The 19,915-nt window shown below is 37.0% G+C and overlaps 2 protein-coding genes across 2 annotated transcripts; both read left to right on the forward strand.

Annotated features, from left to right (window-relative positions):
- The first annotated feature begins 1,416 nt into the window (after positions 1-1,416).
- LOC311296497 (paired box protein Pax-3-A-like) lies at positions 1,417-7,516 on the forward strand. Its single transcript, XM_084418321.1, has 4 exons — positions 1,417-1,572; positions 2,451-2,518; positions 4,638-4,866; positions 6,259-7,516. The coding sequence occupies exons 1-4, from the start codon at positions 1,476-1,478 to the stop codon at positions 6,291-6,293; spliced, it is 429 nt and encodes a 142-aa protein (XP_084274447.1). The 5' UTR covers positions 1,417-1,475; the 3' UTR covers positions 6,294-7,516.
- A 4,724-nt stretch (positions 7,517-12,240) lies between these two features.
- LOC311297221 (uncharacterized protein) lies at positions 12,241-13,509 on the forward strand. Its single transcript, XM_084419439.1, has 3 exons — positions 12,241-12,301; positions 12,476-12,600; positions 12,752-13,509. The coding sequence occupies exons 1-3, from the start codon at positions 12,299-12,301 to the stop codon at positions 13,350-13,352; spliced, it is 729 nt and encodes a 242-aa protein (XP_084275565.1). The 5' UTR covers positions 12,241-12,298; the 3' UTR covers positions 13,353-13,509.
- Positions 13,510-19,915: the final 6,406 nt, after the last annotated feature.

The raw sequence follows: 19,915 nt of genomic DNA on the forward strand, positions 1-19,915 counted from the left end.
ACCTGAACACACATTCAGTCAGTGGAGGAAGGTACAGCTGCTCCTCATCCACACACACACACACACACACACACACAGACTCCACAGGATCCTCTCGGTGGAGGTCAGGATCCACTCATGGAAACTACTGGATTCAGTCAGATGGAGATTCAGCATATTACCCTGAGGAAAAGACAGACTGTATGAGGGCAGATGCGTCTGGATGCGTGCGGAACTGGTGTCAGGTGGAATTCAATCTATAGGCTACTACAAGCATTTTACTTCACGGTGAGATGGACAAAAAAAAAAAAGAGTTACATTTTTAAAATGCGGAGGGTCCCTGCTGTAACTCCCCAGGACACTGTATTGAGTCCAAACAGATGCCCTAAAAATGTGTCTTTTCACCAACAACAAACAGCATAATATCGACACATTGGGTTTCTTTTATTTGTGTCTTGAATGTGACACGTCACCCACTCGAGTGTTGAAAGAAGTAAAAGAACATCCCACGTCACGGTTAATCTGGCGCTGGTGTTCGCGTGGGTAAAGATATTATTATCATGCTGTTTATTACGCCTGTTCTGTCTGGAAATGAACACTAGATGGCGATATAAGATCAGCGCTCAATTCATTGACCCGAAGACTGAGAATCCGCTCTCTGCTCCTCAAAATGTTCTGCCATTCACTACTAATCATTATAGTAATAATATTGAAATACTTTAAATAGTATTATTTTCATCCATAACATTATCATCTTATTATATAGTGTATTCATATCATTTATTATTTTAATTCCTTATAATATTATTGGTCGATGAATATTTTAAACTATGCACTAATTTTAGAATATTTTTAATAATTATAATAATAATTGAAATTATTAAATGTTTAAAATGAAGATTACATTGGTATAATAATTACAATTAAATAATTATAATTAAATAACAAAATATTACATATACACATAGGCTATATGTAATTAAATGTAATTATGTAATTAAATAATTGTAATTTGAATCCATCCTAACGCAATTTAAACTCTTTTTTACCTACAAGCATAAACATTTTTACATTATTATTATTAATAGTTTCTTATGTGTAATCTATATATATATATATATATATATATATATATATATATATATATATATATATATATATTATTATTATTATTATTATTATTATTATTATTAATAATATTATTATTAATGCTTAAACAACAATAACATAAGAACATTGCCAAGGGAATACATAGAAATAGACAAACACAAATAAAAAAAAAACGATACATAATTTCTAAATAATATATACACACATTGATAATTTAAATAAATGAACACTTCTTTCTTTCTTGATTGATTGACTGGTACGTCACTACAGATGCCACGCCCCCTCCAGCAGATCTCGCTGAGTGCGCGTCTCGTGCACCTCAAGATCAGTCGCGCGGAGCAGCATGAGGAATAAACAGGAATAACGGAGAGACAGTTACTGGACGAATGGCGCTCATGGCCGGGATTATTTACGCGCTCACCTCACTTTTCCTGGGGATTTGTGCAGGTCTGTCCGGTCCATGGAATTATCCGGCGAATGAAGGTAAGAGGGGTTGCAATAAAAGAGGAAAAGTTTAGGGCGCACAGTGAAACTCAGGGGCACATGCAAGTAAAACGGTAACGATATGTGGCCAGTTAACAAATCCCTCAAGTTAATAAAAAACGGTAAGTTTTTTTTTTTTTTTTTTTAAGGACTTTTAAAGAAGTTTTAAAGGAGTTTGTTGCAAGTGATGTCCGAAAATATAATGTACTATATAAACACAGCAGGAAAATGGACATGTTAATAACTTTAAAACAAAATAGTATTCATATAGAGATATGCCACATATTTATTATCCACATTTTAGATTTTTTTTATTATTCTTTTTTTTTTAATCATTCACTATTCTTTTTATCCTTCTCCTAATTAGTATTTAATGTCATACTCATATGTCTTTAATTTTACCTTGAATGCAATCTGGGCCCTTTTTTTTGTCTTGCAGTCACAAGAATGAAATATTAATAATTTGATTTCTGGAAATATATACATTATCCTACATATAATATCACACATCATAATAATAACTGTTGCTTTATAATTATTATCTCTTGTGTAGTTTGTAGTTTTCTTTGTTTAACGGAAATGTTTTAGTCATTTTCAAGAAAAAAAAAATATTCAAGTCTTTATATTTTGATCATTCTTTTGTCAATTACTATTGTTTAATGATTTATAAACCATTTTCCTACTCAAGTCAGCGCTCTCAGATCAAACCCTTGTGCACTTGTCTGTCACTTTTTGGCCTCCTTTGCAGCTGTTGTCATTATTTATCAGAGATTTAAGCCTTCAAAACTTCATCCTAGCATCAGTTTTCTCCACTATAGGGTAAAAAACACAAGTTTTGGCGATCTCATTCTCAAGTCTTCTGTCTTATTCTCCATCAGTCCCGCTGTTGGATTCCAGATCAGTGCTGGGAGAACTGGCATGGGTCGCCAGCCCGACGGAAGGAGGGGTGAGTCAAAAAAAAACCATCTCTCGCTCCCTCTTTCTCCATCTCCCGTTCCAACTTGATCTCTTTAGTATTCATACGTATAGTTCTAGCACATTTCAATACGTTTAGATAGATACAATACAATATGCAAGATAAAAACACTCCTAAAAATAAAGGTTCTTTATTGGCATCAATCGTTCCATGAAGAACCTTTAACATCCATAGAATGTTTCCATTGCACTAAACGTTCTTTAGAGTGAAAATAGATTCTTTATGGAACCCAGAATGGTTCTTTAATGGCATCACTGAAAAAAAAAGAAAAAAAAAAACCTGTTGAAACCTTTATTTTTATTAATACAATATCAATGTATTAAAAGCGTCTAAATTGTTAAGCCTAAAAGGACATACAAATGTTTGCAAATCATTTGAAGTTCATAGAATATTAAATTCATAGGTAAATTGCATTGTATTATTATTAAATGAGATTAATTTTAATATGTTAAACACCATAACATTTATTTAACACATTTAGATGTACCAAATATGTTATAACAGTTAAAAATGTTTCTGCTCAGAAGATTAAACACTACACTAGTGTAGGATTTACTTTGAAACAATATTCACTCAGAAATTGCTACTAAATTTCTCAAATAATGACAAGTAACACATTTAATTAAACATGAATTTTTTAAGTAAAAAAAGACTGAAAGAGTATTTTCTGGTAAAACATCCTCCAATAACCTTTGTTTTATTACTTTGAAGAGTTTCAGAATGCAGATTACTATTTTTGTTAGATCCATCTGGAGTTTTTTAATAAATACATTTTCAATTTATAATGTCTTTTTAGGCAAAGTTTCTCATCCTTTACTCAGAAGTGCCATGGGATTGTGTTTGAGTTTTAAACTCGCTGTTTCAGTATAACCAGTTTTCAGAGGGATTTATAGACTTTTACATATCGTATGTATAAGCATTTACGTTTTGATGCTGTCAGTAAGTTGATATTCTACGTTTCGGTGTCCAAAAACGTTCATGTCACGTATGAATACCTCCAAACACGAATGAGATCACCCTGCTCTCTCCACTTCTCTCGGATGTAAATTTTGGAAAGCTATGTTACAGCGACGGGCGTCAAATTTCCTAAATAGTAGAGGGAGACAGAAATGGCCTTTGTTAGGAAACTCTATCCCTTTTCTCTCAAAAGAGGTAGGGGGGAGAGACTTGGCAACCCAGAGGAAGAGAAAAGGTGTGTGTGTGTGTGTGTGTGTGTGTGTGTGTATGTGTGCCCTTGTTTATATTACATTGTGGGGACCAAATGTCCCCATAAGAATAGTAAAACCTGAGATCACCTACATTGTGGGGACCAGCCAGCGGTCCCCACTTTTCAAAAGGCTTATAAATCACACAGGATGAGTTGTTTTGAGAAAGTAAAAATGCAGAATGTTTCCTGTGATGGGTAGGTTTAGGGGTAGGGTTAGTGTAAGGGGATAGAATATACAGTTTGTACGGTATAAAAACCATTACGTCTATGGAGAGTCCCCACAAAGATAGTGAACCAGACATGTGTGTGTGTGTGTGTGTGTGTGTGTGTGTGTGTGTGTGTGTGTGTGTGTGTGTGTGTGTTTGTGTGTTTGTGTTATTTTAAACAATACAGTCGCGGCTAAAGGCGCAACACACAGCGTCTCGAGTCCCTTATTATTGCATACCAGCAGTTCTCAAAAACAGCTTTGACTGCAAACATTAAAATTGTGTGCATATTGTACCAAAGACCTGTCCATTTAGAGGACACTCATTAATATGACATATTTTTTTGTATTGATAATTGTGTTCAATTGGTGTTTTCCCCGTATTTTGAATTTTTGCATTGCACTGCATTGTGTTTTAGGGTTAAAGGAAATGTCTGATTACATCATGGATAAAAATTACAAGCACCTTTTCCATTTTTCTACATATACCATTACCATGTATGATGATTAGTAAAATGGGATCATTTTGAAAAAAAAAAAAATTTGGCCTTCGGAATATTTTCTATGCACTATGATTTTAAATGCTCTAATCCCAACCTCACATACTATGTAGAACAGACAGTGTGTGACTCGAATGAACTCTCTCTCTCTCTCTCTCTCTCTCTCTCTCTCTGTAGGTCATGGGACTAATAACCCCAGCTGGAGTCACACACCAGAGCCAGGCTGAGTTTTCTCTGTCGTCTCTGGAGTCGTGTGTGTCCGTCAGCAGCTCGTGCTCTCAGCGCGTCGAGAACCTGTCGACTCTACCTGTCCTCTCTAGCCTGCCCAGTCCTCAGCCCTACGGCCCGGCCTCCTTCTACAGCACAGAGCACAGCGCCCCCTACCAGTACAGCCAGTATGGACAAAGTAAGGTCGTTATTATTACTGTCAGTCTACTTTAACCTTCTTATTTGATTTACAGGCTGAGTCTTTGCGCACATGCTCTGATATCTGGAGGGTGTGTGTCCAATTCTTTGCATCATTTGCTGATTGTATTCCTCCGTCTTTTCCCTGCATGCACAATTTCTCAATAAATAAAAAAAAGTACAAAAATAAATAAAAAAAATTAAAACTTTAGTGATTTAAAAAAAATTAATCTGACACCAGTACATACAAATTAAATTACTATTAAATTACAAATCAAATTCTTGATTAATATAAATTATTAGGGTATACGACAACGGCATATATACAGTATATATATATATATATATATATATATATATATATATATATATATGTATGTGTGTGTATGATTATTATAAAATTATACATTATTATTATTGTTAAAATAATTATTTTTTTCATAATTTTTTAGATATTCTCTATATCAAAGGCATTCAAATATTTTATATAGCTAAAAAAATTACATATTTATATATATTATTCTATTTATATAATATATTTATACAATTTAATATATAATGTAAAATCAATAACATTATAAATTCATCACTAAGCATAAATTTAATTTATTTAAATTTATTTATATAGGCTATATAAATGTATATAATATACATTTAAATAAATTCAATAAATCACTTAATCTCAAAAGCACTCTCCAAATATAGTATAATGATAATATAAAATTATTTTATAATATTTCATTAGTCAAAATTAGCACGTGTATTTCCCGTTTACAGCCGCGAGACACAAAAAAACATTGCTACAGTAATAATCGTTATGTCGATCATTATCATCTTGATAGTGACAGTGTCATCTGTACACTGACAGAATATCTCCAAAATGTGATCATCACTCCCAATACTTGCAGTTTGTTCGTGATCTGATATTTTGAACCTGAACATGTAATAAGAGGGAAAAAAGCTTCACGCTCACATCAGATGTTTGGATATAGTTGTGAGTGATTTGCAGAGGTCTGATTGTGTAATATCTGGACTGGGTTTGCGTGTGTGTGAATGTCATGGTTGGATGCTAATCTCCTGTGGCAGTATCATGATGAGAAGCAGCTGCTCTTGTCTAACTCACTATCCCAGCTCACAGTCAGCTCATACAGTTACGCTCGGATGAAATGGCCGTCGCACAGATACGGCAGCTCTTTAATGAAGAGGAGGGTCAGCGTTTGCCAGCCTGATTACTGTGTCCAATGAACGGCACATGCTTTCTTTTAGAGTCCAGCAGCTGGAGTAACTCAAACATTATCAGACCAAATATTACTAAAGCTCTATATTACTCAAACAAATCATAATAACTTTATTGATACATTTTCATCAAAATCCTCTTTTTCTTTTCTTCTAGATTCCTTTCATTATCTGAGGCCTGAAATTGCCTGAACGGGTCGTGCAGCTCAACTGTCCCAAAGTCCTGCATTTTCAAAGCCGGGATTAGGATTTTTCACAGATATAGACTGAAATCCATTTTTTTTTTGACTTGGCAATATAAATCAAACTGATAAGCCACAGGATGGCACATGCAGCCACACACACACACACACACACACACAGCCGGCAGATCAAAAGGGCTTTTGTCTGTCTAAAACATTCCCTTGAACTCTTCTTCAAAAGTCCTTCCAGTTGAATTATCCACAATCCCAGAAAACACAACAAGACAAGTTGAATCAAAACGAAAAAGGAGACATTTGTGTATGATTTTACTGCAAAACATGTTGAAGTGCAATATGAGAAATAGAAATGCATGGCCACATTCATACGAGACATTCGCAGCCACTGAGGTCTTTGACACCGGCGGCCGTCCAAAGCAAGAGCGCGGAACGAGATCGGCCGTTCTCATGATGCCAGACACATCGCTCTCTGCCCACGTTGTAAATAAAAGACAAATATTTTAGAGCCGACAATGAACTTTTTCCTAACACATTCCTTGACTTTTGAATGATGTTTTAGTTTTTTTAATGACAGATGATTGGAAAGTTCACAAACCATACATGTGTAACTTTTCTCTATTTACGGATATGACGAGACACACACGCGAGTGGCGTACTGTATGTACACAATTTCTTACGAAAACCATCCTGTCAGGTCTAAAATATAAACACTTATAACAGGCTTTCCATAATGAATCAAGGTAAGACAGAAACACATTTCAGGAGAAGAACAGATGTTTTGACTTTAAATGTTGTTAATTTTGAACAAAAAAGATGCATAGATGCTTTAAAGTGAGTTTGAAATCATACTGTCTGTTTTATTATACATTTCAAAAATAATTCCTTTAGCGGTGCTGTTATTCGTGGTGTTGGAAAGATGCACTGTGAAAATTACTTTTTTTTATTTTTAGTAAATATATTTCTACTGATCTGATATTATCTGATATGCTTATGATTGCCATTTAATTTTGTCCATCCCCACGATAACTAAAAAAACCCTTGTTGTTTTTCTTCTTACAAGAGATGGTCAAAAACTAAAAACACCCAACAATACTGACAATACAGCCACAAAAACTCTGAATGTCTTTTTTATTAATTTATTTTGTATGTGTGTGCGATTATGTATATGTATCCTACAGATATTTTGCCTAATTAAATCATTCATTGTATGACAGTAAACCCTGTGTGTGCGTGTATGTACTGTGGAGACAAAACTGGGGACACGTCCTCCTTTTGGTGCATTTATGGATATTGTCAATGCTAAATAGATTCATAAAGCTAATATGGCTTTTTTAAGGATTCAGTTAGTCTGTAGTCATTATAATTCACTCAAAATGTAATTATAAAAACAACAGAGGTTATTCATCTCTCACACATCTGTCTCCATTCACAGCTGATGTTTCACACTTTCCAGGATGATTCATGTCTCTGTTCTTCTCAGAGAGAGAGAGAGAGAGAGAGAGAGAGAGAGAGAGAGAGAGAGAGAGAGAGAGAGAGAGAGAGAGAGAGAGAGAGGGGACGAGCTCAGGCAGATGAAAATAAAACTACAGTCTGATCTGTTTTTCATCTGATCCTCAAACATGTCTTGACTTCATTACGCTCTCATAGCAGGGAAACACAATTATTGTTGATTTTTCTATAATTAGAGGGGAATAGTTTTTTTTTGTAATAATATTGAGCATGAAAGTCAGTTGATATGCTCCACAATTTGTTGTACATCAGATTGGTGTAATATTTTCTAAATCATATGACACATTAATGCAGTTTTTATCACACATGCAAGTGTGCTTTTGAAACATCTGTGATTGTGAGTGAGATAATGTTTTCATATAACTGTTAAACAATAGGCTAATATAATAGATTATCTTTCAAACAGCTCCATTGGCTCTGCATTTAGTTCAGTTAAAGACTACCTTAAACTGTACTCGTATACTGGTCTAAATTTCTAGTTTTTCCCTCTCATTATATATTTTCATGCACACTCAGAACTGTCATAGTTCCTCAGAGACCTGCTGATTTATTTCCATTGCAATGCTGCCCCCTACTGGTGTGCAATTACATCTGCGACTCTACAGCTAATCGGTCTTGTTATTTTAAAATATATTCTAAATAACTCTAAAATAATGCTACTTCATATTTTCAAGTTTTATTGCAGAGACATGGAGTCCATTAACATTTTGAAATATCAGTATGATGATGTCAGATTAGAATAAGCCTACGACTGTTGAAATATCGCATACATCTATTTTCATATTCAAAACCTCATACACGGCAAGGTTTTTCAAAGAAACCATGGTAGCTACCTTGGCAAATTTAATGTCAAGCTCGTGGTGCTTCCGTGTAGTATTTTGAAGACTTAAGGCGTTGTTGAGGATGAAAATGCAGGTTTGGTTTTATTAGGTAGGCTATAACTTCATCCAACGTCCTCTTGATCTCTCTCACACCTGCAGGACCAGCGATTTATTGACTTGGAGTTGCGTTTTTACAAAGAATGTTTGGTAACACTTTACAATAACAGGGCATGAATAATCATGTGCTGATACCTGAATTAACAGTTACTTCAACATGAACTCATGATTAGTGAAGATATGAACTAATCATGAACCAATGAAGAGCGATCCTTAACTATGACAGGAGTCATAATGATTCATGCATGAATAACAGCAGCCTTAAACATGTTAGTACATGTTTGATAGTTAATGCATTAATTAATGTTTAGGGGTAAACTAAATCAATCAGGCTCCGTAAGAATAAATAAGAAATATTTTGACTTTGACATTTAACCAATTCGGGTTGGTTAAATGTCAAAGTCAAAATATTTCTGGTCTTCACCAGGGTGCTGTACAACCGACTAGCCAGGCAGTTGGATGAACAACAGCCACCCGAACAGGCCGGCTTCCGGTCTGGCTACAGCACAATGGACCACATCCACATGCTGAATCAACTACTCGAACGCTGCCAGGAGTACAAGATGCCCTTGGTGCTGGCCTTCGTAGACTATGAGAAGGCCTTCGACAGCGTAGAGATCAATGCCGTACTGCTCACCCTACAACAACAGGGCATCTCCTACCAGTACGTGGACCTTTTGCGGGAGCTGAACAGCGGATGCGCCACCAACATCACCCTTTTCGACCGGCCACTGTACATCCCTGTCGCCAGAGGCGTCAAGCAGGGCGACCCCATCTCGCCCAAGCTGTTCACGGCGTGTCTGGAGCACGTCCTTCGACAGCTCGACTGGGACAACAAGGGTATCAGCATTAATGGCCAGTGGCTCAGCCACCTGCGCTTCGCCGACGACATCATCCTAATGATAAGGCGAGTCAGTGGCCGACGTGCAGCTGCGACTCAACCAGCTCGACCAGGCCAGCGCAGCGGTCGGCCTGAAGATGAACCTGGCCAAGACAAAGTGGATGCACAACCCACAGGCTGTTCGACAGCTACGTCTACCTCGGCCAGGAGCTGACTGCTGGGCATAAGAACAACCGCGAGCTGGCACGAAGGAGGGCCGCTTTGGGTTAGCTATGCGTCCATAGCAGAGGTGGTCACCAACACGGCCGACGCCCCCCTGCGCGCCCACTTGTTCAACAGCACCGTCCTACCGGCCATGCTCTACGGGGCCGAGACCTGGTCGCTGACCGCGGCCGACAGGCAGAAGTTGGCAGTGACCGAACGCGCCCTTGAGCGGTGGATGGTCGGCATCAAGAGGACAGACCACATCAGCAACGAGCTACCGAGGAAGATGAGCAAGGTCAAGGACGCCGTCAACCAGGCCAAACAGGCCAAGATGCACTGGGCCGGACATGTGGCCAGAAGTTCGGACGGGCGATGGACGCGGGCCCTGACCGAATGGCTGCCACTTGACATAAAAAGACCGATCGGCCACCCCGCAACCCGATGGTGGGACAACAAGGGTATCAGCAAGGGTATCATCAAACAAGACATTGGCAGAAACTGGATGGGCCAGGGACCGAAAAGCCTGGCAAAGTTGTTGTGGCCTGCGTCGAAAGACCGAAATACAGGCTGATTGAAGACTGAAGATTTAACAAATTGGTTCCACTTTATTTCGATAGTCCACTTTAGACATTTTACTAACTTAAAGTAACTTTGCAACTACATGTCAACTAACTCTCATTAGAGTATTATTAGACTGTAGTAGACTGTCAGTAGACTGTTAGGTTATGGTTAGGTGTTAGGGTTCGGGTTAGTCAAATAAGTTGACTTGTAGTTGCCAAGTTACTTATAGTCAGTAGAATATCTGTTTGGGGAACAACTAAGGTCAGGGAAACATTTGCTGGGATCAGTACAGTTCACTCTCCATCCAGACACAGGCCATGATGATACTGTACCTCCATTCTCTGACTTTTTGAAAAGCCACACAACATCACTTAACGGGGCTGAATACTAGTTGTAGTACATGTGTATTTGATAGTAAGTTTATGATAAATCATGAGCTAATATTGGTAAGTAGTTAACAGTGAATTAATTATGATGTGTCCCCTCAAGTAGTAATGACACAGTCATGCATTAACAAGCCATTAGTTGATGTTAGTGTATGGTTAGTTAATAATGAATTAATTATAATGTGCCTCCTCAAGTAAAGTCATGACAAAAAAAAAAAAAAAAACGTGAAAAAAGCTTGAAAATTAGAACAACGGAAAATTAGACCACTCATTAGAATGCATTTTTAGTTAAAAAGTGTAAGAAGCAGAATAGTGGAAACCGTTTAAACTGTGAAAGTGAATCTTCATGATTGCTTCAGAACCAGTAAATGCTGCAGGGTCGTGATTCCTGCAGGCCACAGATTTCAGGTGTCACAGATTCAGAGATTCAGAGTGACATATTGCTTAAAATTCCAAAGAAATTGGCAAATATGTTTAAAACATTGAGACATTTATTAAAATACAGTGCAATGCATAAGTGAATACACCCATGCTAAAGTTGACTAAAAAGAGGAATAAAAAATCATATTTTGGAAATTGAACGTAATGCCTTAATTAAAAAAATTAGGAAAAATCCAACCTTTAAGGACACCAATTTTCTTTGTGAATGAATAATGTATCGTAAATAAATAAATGTTCTTCCTTAAAATACATGGTGCATAAGTGAGTACACCCCCTATGTTAAATTCCCATAGAGGCAGGCAGATTTTTATTTTTAAGTATTTTAAAAAAAAAAATTTAGGATACTATGCATCCTGATAAAGTTCCCTTGGCCTTAGGAATTAAAATAGCCCCACATCATCACATAGCCTTCACCATACCTAGAGATTGGCATGGTTTTATTTCAGTTAGCCTAAAAGCTAGTTTGATTTGCATTGAGAGATGATCCTATGGAAAGTACCCCATGCCAATCTCTAGGTATGGTGAAGGCTATGTGATGATGTGGGGCTATTTTAATTCCAAAGGCCAAGGGAACTTTATCAGGATGCATAGTATCCTAATTTTTTTTTAAAAAAAATACTTAAAAATAAAAATCTGCCTGCCTCTATGGGAATTTAACATAGGGGGTGTACTCACTTATGCACCATGTATTTTAAGGAAGAACATTTATTTATTTACGATACATTATTCATTCACAAAGAAAATTGGTGTCCTTAAAGGTTGGATTTTTCCTAATTTTTTTAATTAAGGCATTACGTTCAATTTCCAAAATATGATTTTTTATTCCTCTTTTTAGTCAACTTTAGCATGGGTGTATTCACTTATGCATTGCACTGTATATAATGTAATATTTCTTATACCATACAAATAAAAAAGGTCAATTGAATTATTCAAGACTGTGAAAATCAGTGATTAAGGCAGTTTTCTTAGTAGTTTTGTGGTCTTTTTTTTTTTTAAGAAGAGGGCTGGTCCAGACTCAGAATAAATCCCATCCCCATTTCTCTTTTACTCTTATCATTCCTTCCTCTTTTGAAGACTCACAAAGCATCTTTGGGCTTGAAGATTTGAAACAACAAACATGGTCAGTCACATTCAAGATTTAGCAACTATTAAGATGTGGTGTCAGTGGGAGGTAGAAGTACAGGTCTTTTGAATGGGCTTGTTTTTCTATTATAATCAATGTGCCTTTAATATTTATCCATTTATTTTGTTTTTCTCTGTGCGTGTGTGTGTGTGTGCTGTTTTGTGACTTTAGAAGTTCACTGTGTTTCTGAGTGGACTCCTGCTGCTCTTTCTGCTTCCCGACTGGACAGAAAGTGTTGAAGATAACACTGTGGACATCAAGACTCTCGCCCGTATTATTAACTTCATTGAGCAGAAGTAAGTCTGTCTCCAGTCTATGAAAATTTAAAAGTTTAAAGTTAAGCAATGAGGAAGTAGAGAAATGAGAAGCAGTCGGTCAAAATGTCATGGATTGAAAACAAGGCAGTGTGTCATTAGTCAATACTTGATCTTGTTTACTGTTTTCCAGCTATAAGAGAGTCGATACAGATGGACATCCCCGTCAGTATGCCACTGGCATCAATGTGCCGAAGGATCAGTGTCAACAGAACTTCAATCTGAACACCTTCCTGACTCAGGAGAATGCTGTGAATGTGAAAAATGCTATTACTGATGAAACAAACGCACTTTACCAGGGTGCAGATCTCATCGCTGCAGGAACTAGGAAAGTTGTAATTAGTAAAAAGAAGCAATACAACATGCATTCAGAGTCTCTCCTGCTGAATCCTGCTGACAACTCGCCTATGAGCAAACTTTTGAATAAAAGAAAAGACGGCTGCTCTGTTTTCTACACCTTTGAATCTCCCTGTGTTAACACGTGTCTGGATGCGACAGGCAGTCACAGCATTATAGATGCTCTGAAGAACTGGAAACAACATGATGGAATTAAAGCTTTTGTCTTCAAGGATTTCTGGAAGTTTGACACTGAAAAAGATCTTGAGACTAAGTTTAAGCAGATTGTGGCTCATGTTCCTCTCTTCCGCTGTGTGAGTGAGAATGAGTGTTATGCTTGTAAAGGGGAAGGAAACACTCCCATAGACGAGCACTGTCTGCCTCCAAAAGAGATCTAACTGGAGTAAAGTTCACCTCTTACCCATGTGATTCTGTATTAGTGAGATCTACTATCCTTTGTTTTGATAATCATTATGCTTATATGTAGTAGTAAAATGCATTTCAAAAATAACCTTGCTTCCAACCTGAACTAATAAAATACTTCTGCCTGGCAAACTTTGTGTTTATGTTTTTTTTTCAAGATGGTGTGGGTCATAAAAAGTCAAAAGGGAGAGTCATAATGCAAAAGTTGGTTTATTGTGAACACTGCAGATGTATGGGTGTTTGTATTTATTTGAGAACTCTGTGCATTGTTAACATTACTGACAAGAAGGAAAACAAGCTTTATGCAGCTGTCGGGGTGAACGAAGACAGACACAGTGGGTGCCGACATCAGGCCTCGGAGATGAGTTTATATTAAACAAACAAAACAGAAATCGCTTTGAAAAACAGTGGAAAATGAGGCTAAATGCAGTACAGAAAATAAATATAGACTATTTCATATAAATATGAGAAAAAGCAGATACACAAATTGATGATGATCGCAACAGCTTTCAGTGATGTTATAGTTTTAGACAGTAAGGGTGAGAGTTTAATGCATGACTGTATCGACTGGTAATAAACTGCCATGCAAATCCTTCGCATGGACCAAACCGAATGTCAAACAGTGTTGCCGTATCTCTCCATGAGCAAACTTTGGTCTAACAGACAGCTCTCCTTAGATAGGAAAATCACTGGCCACTTTATTAGGTACACCTTGCTAGTACAGGGTTTTACCATTTTGCCTTCAGAACTGCCTTAATTCTTTGTGTCATAGATTTAATAAGGTGCAAGAAACATTCCTCAGAGATTTTTGTCCATACTGACATAATAGCATCACGCAGATTTGTCGTCTGCACATCCATGAATGTGAATCTCCCATTCCTCCACTTCCCAAAGCTGCCCTATTGGATCGAGATCTGGTGACTGTGAGAACATTTGAGTTTAGTGAACTCAATGTCATGATCAAGAAACCAGTTTGAGATGATTTGAGCTTTATGGCAGCATGCTTTTCTGTTGGAAGTAGCCATCAGAAGATGATACACTGTGGTCATAAAGAGATGGACATAGTCAGCAACAATACTCAGGTACCCAGCAAACACAGAACGTTGGCACAATGTAGCCAACCTTCTAACAACGTTTTAACATGGCCAAAAGGTTGCTATAACTACGTTGTGTAGTGAAGGTTGTTACAGCGTTGTCACAATGTTGGCATTAAACCACCGTTCAGGGCCATTGCTTAAGGTTGTACCAACGCTGCCTTGACAACCACTGGACTACATAATGTACTCGTCACTGCCCTGAAGCGGGAAAATCAGCCTTTTAAATCCCAACCTGTTGCTGGGCTCATTGTGTTCTCATTCATCATCGAGCAAGGATACGTGAGTATTGTGTTTAGCCTACCTCAGCTATCAAACACAACCTACAACTTTAATTTCTAATGTGATTAATGTAGCATCGCTCGCACTGTTTAGTTTTTGGTTTGATTTTTCCGCTATTTATTAGTCTCATTAGTTTCTTTGCTCCTCTGGATTTGTGGATGTTTCCCCGGTGACACCGGCTTTCGGCTACTGTCCGCCATACAGACCCGATTTTGTTCATTCATGTTCTGATCTGCCTTTGCTTTTTATGTTTTATTTATTATACTTAAAATAAATTTGTATATTCGTTTATTTCTTTTTTTTCACAAATGTATGACTTTTGGAAGTGCAATTTGATTATATGCAGTTTTAATAAAGTTGAATTAACGAAACCTTACTCTTCAAAGTGTAGGCTACACTTGGTGTTGATAGCCCCATTAAATAATAATATAGATAAACAATAAACAATAAAAGTATATAATTATCTAACAAAATACACCATATAAAAATATTGTCAGAACGTCGTCTCTCAGTTGCTGAATGTCGCGCAGCAACGTTGCTACAGCCCTGTCACGTCTTACAATTCTACGTTGTTACAATGTTGCGAGCACGTAGACAGCGACATTGCCATAGCAAAAATACAACGTGTCAGAGATGTTGCCACAACGTAAATGTGTTTGCTGGGTAGACTGTGGTGTTTAAACAATGTTCAATTGGTACTAAGAGGCTGAAGTGTGCCAGGAATATATCCCCGGCCTAAACCATTACACCACCAGCAGCCTGAACCATTGAGGCGAGGCAGGATGGATCATGCTTTCATGTTGTTTACGCCAAATTCGCAGCAGAAATCGACACCCATTAGACGAGGCAATGTTTTTTCAATCTTCTATTGTCCAGTTTTGTTGAGCCCGTGTGAATTGTAGCCTCGGTTTCTGTTTTCAGCTGACAGGAATGTCATCGGTGTGTCTTCTGCTGCTAAAGATCTTCTGCTTCAAGATATGTTGTGTTAACAGATGCTCTTCTGCAGACCTCAGTTGTAACAAGTGGTTATTTGAGTTACTGTTGCCTTTCTATCAGCTGAACCAGTCTGGCCTTCCTCTGGCATCAACAAGGCATTTTCACCCCAACCCTGTATCACATGAAATACGTTCTGAGGAAACTATTTTGCAAATCGCAATTACGTTACATGCCAACATATAAGCAGTGCTATTACGTTGGTCCTTAACCTAATATAGCCAATCTATTGCAGTGCTATTACGTTTGTCCTGAACATAATACATCCAAAGCAGGTTTCTTTTCACACTTAGCAGCTAATGATGTTCATTTTGTTTTAATTATTTACTCCCTTTTTTCTCATTGGGCTCGGGGTGGTGTAGGGATGCTGAAAAACTGTCAAGGAGTGTTAGGTAAGTTGACAGAGTGAATATGCTTCCTCATGCTGATAGATAGGGTAACGTTAGACATGGTATTGTTGATGATAAGTTGATATTGGTTTGATTATTTGTACGTGCTCCTCCCGAACTTTGTTTATGAAACATCATGTGTAGATTCCGCCATCGCGTCTGTTATAGAAGATATCCACAGCACATTCATTTTAAAAGAGGAACAGAGAGCCGCGACATTTTGTTGGTTGAAAATATGAATGAAGAACATGCGTCATTTACTCCGTTGCTCTGATTGGTTGTAGGTCTATCCAATTGAGTGCAGAGTTTTTTTTTTTTTCCTGGTTCGGTTGAGACACGCCCCATAATCAAATCTCTATGGAGCAGTATCAGACTCACATTCTGACTAGAATATGAGTATGACGAAGTCAGGCTAACATATTTGTATACTCGAACACAATCCTGCAGCTTTTACTCCTAGTGCTGACATTGGCTACTGCCTCAATTCCTGTACATATTTATCGCAATATTTGTAAATCAGTTGCGCCCCTTCTTGGAAAGTAGTCGGATGTCCCACACACTGTCAGAAAGTTGATATTAATTGCATTGTATTTATTACAATTATTACAAATTGGTCCCCGTCTGTTAAATGTTCCAGTGATACATGATGTCTCTCCTCACCTCATAACCTACCTCTGTTTGCAAGAGTGGAAAAGCTTATCTGACATTATCATGTTACATGACATCAGATACTCAATTATTTTGTCGTAATCAGATCAGTTACACTGCCCTACCCGTTTGCATGTAAATCATTTTCAGACGATTATTGCTTGCTATTAAAGACATACTTTTATTCATAGAAATGCCAACATATCAGTGAACTTATAACATAACAATGCTTTACAGAAATGCAACACTCTTTACAGAAAAATATCCCACAGTTATGGATAAACTCACAACGCCATCATGCTGTGCTGGGCACATTGGGCAACAAGTGTCCTCCAAGGCTCCAACGTATTCGATCCGTGGCCGTTCTTCACAGATATCCGTTCTTCACATATGATCTTCCCATGGGACACTGATATTCTTCAGGTCTTCGTGAAACATCTGTCTTCGTGTCTTCCTTGGTCTTCCCTGTCTCCTGCATCCTCCTGGCGGTGTCCACTTCATCACTGTGTTTGGGTGTTGTTGTTTGGGCATGTGTAGGATGTGTCCAGCGAGGTGCACCCTTTGCTCTGTCTCAGTTTCTGAAAGTCTTCATGTGAAGTCCCACTACTCCTCATGATCTTTTTGATATATGCAGAACCAATATTGAAAATAGTGATTTATCTTTTTCCATATTGTTAAAGCATTTTGTTTTCTCTTTTAGCTTCATAAACTGTACTTAATGTCTGCCTAATGCCTTTATCAAAAAAGTGTCAGTGCTCATCAGGTGTTTTGCTAAAGGACATATTCATTGCATAGTTACAATAAAAGTGACCAATAATCACAAGGATATAGAATGAAAGTTGAGAATGTAAAATGTTGTGCTTATGTTTTTGCCTATTTGTTCTTTAAAGCAAAGAAACAAATGTATTTTCACATAACAAAGTTGAATCTCATCTCTTGGTTTGTAAATATATAACTTCATCATAGCAATTTTTCAATGTGTCACTATAATAGATTGTCCCTGTATCTGGATATTTTTAATTAACTGATTTTTATACTTTTGTGCTGTAGTTTTGGCGCTACATTTGTCTTTAAACAGTTTGACATTAAATATTGGAATATGCTTTCAAAATTGTGTCCATTCATTGTGCTTTTGTTACATTTATTTGAATATAACTGATAAACCTTTGATATACTATACATAGGCCTACGCTGTAAATGTTGGAAGCACTTTAGTACATGTAATTATCTTTAATTAAAATACTGCAAAACTACCCTGCTGTAGGCCATTGCTTAGAAAAAAGTTTCTCTTTCAAATTTATGCATCAGTCTAATCAAATAAGCAAATTTGTGTCGTTGATCATGTGAACTCGTTTTTGGATGGTAACCACACAACGGAGTCTTTTGTTTTTAAATATGAGTTTTATAATTTAATTAGAAAGAATACATGTTCAACAGCCTAAATATAAAATATTTAAGGTATCTATCCCTGCAGCCAGAACCAGAAGAGATCTGTCATCGTTTACCATAAATGGGCATGTAAGTGTGATGCATCTGTTCAGCTGGGTTGTTATTGGTTGTGACTTTATCGCAGAACTCGCTGTGATTGGACAATCGTTTAACACATATAAAACGGCGCTTCACTTTACAAAATATGTTTTGGTGTTATAATTACGTTAGTTATACATTAAGTTAACTATAAAGTGTCTCTATGTTGTGAGAAATTACTCCTTTACCGAGATCCTAACCCTAACCCTAATCATATCTGCACATTTCAATGAACTACAGCACCATGTTTCCGGTTGCATTGATAGAATGACAGAGATATGTGGGTAATATATATATATGATGAAGCAAAGCACTAGACTAGGCTGTCCGTACTGTGAGTGAGATCAGTTTGGATTTTGACTATAGGCTAATGTTGAGTGACATTTAAACAGTCATGCAAGTTTGGTCTTTGACCAAAGGTTTTGCTCCAATGAAAATATACATCATTATCTTCTTGTCAAATGCAAAATGGCCTTATCAGTGGTCATTCTTGTCAGACATTACACTCATTTTACATCTAAATCATTTTTGTTTTAACATTTGATAATGTCTTCACATCACATCACATTACTTTAACTCAATAGTAAATTACCAGACACAACAACAGTAATAATATTTTATTTTACTTTGGGCAACTTGTTGTGGAAATTAATATTAAAATAAATATTAATGACTGACTGTGGTTCTTTACAGGTTTTGCTTCAAAACTTGAAATCTATATTGAAAATCAAAACACAGTACCATACAAAAGTAAATTATATTGTCCTTATATTTGCAACAAAATCTCATTACGTTATTATAATTGAGCGTCATTTACAATTCATCACATTTCAAACAGACATCGATATAACCTCCCCTGTTGAAGATTACCAGTGGTTTATCTTTCTTTTTTTGCATATGGTTTGATTAAAGAGCAGAATAAATATGATGCATTGGCTTCTCCTGGTCATCATTCTCAGAACAGATCCAACACGACATCTCTGAAGAACTCAAGCATCTTTGATCTTCTCAATTCTTGATAGATATCACGGTGAGTCATTACATGCAGATCCAGATCTCCTATGAATGTCGCTCTCTTTGTAGGAAGATATGTATGGAGTAGGATTTAGGCTACTTGAAAAACAATTTTCACTCAGTAGTAAATTTAACAGCGTATTTTTAAGTAAAGGCTATACAGATTTCTTGGTGGCTTCAATTAGAAATTCATACAATTATTATTGTAATAATAATAATATGTTTAATTTATATAGCGCCTTTCCCAAGCTCAAGGACGCTTCACAAAGCGTTGCGAAGGTCGTCTGTTATAGGACAACTTAGTTTGAATAAACGAGCAGACACTGATTAGCTACTTGGTCGCCTATTAAACAAATAAAATTAATATCTCAACATCTGCACCAATGTTTTTTTTTTTTTTTTTTAAAGCCGCACCCGCCTGCCGTCCGCTGATTGTTTTGCGGTCTATGGACGATGCAATGCTTTGCTGATGCGAGCCGCAAGAAAGCCCTTGTCTGTTCTAGAAAGGATGCAGCAAAGATATTTAATGCTAATGTATGAGGCATAGGCCTACGCTGAGTTTCATTCATTTACGATGAGATGCGCTCTAGT

The sequence above is a fragment of the Rutilus rutilus genome, assembly GCF_951802725.1.
Source record: "Rutilus rutilus genome assembly, chromosome: 9".
Taxonomy (NCBI): Eukaryota; Metazoa; Chordata; class Actinopteri; order Cypriniformes; family Leuciscidae; genus Rutilus; species Rutilus rutilus.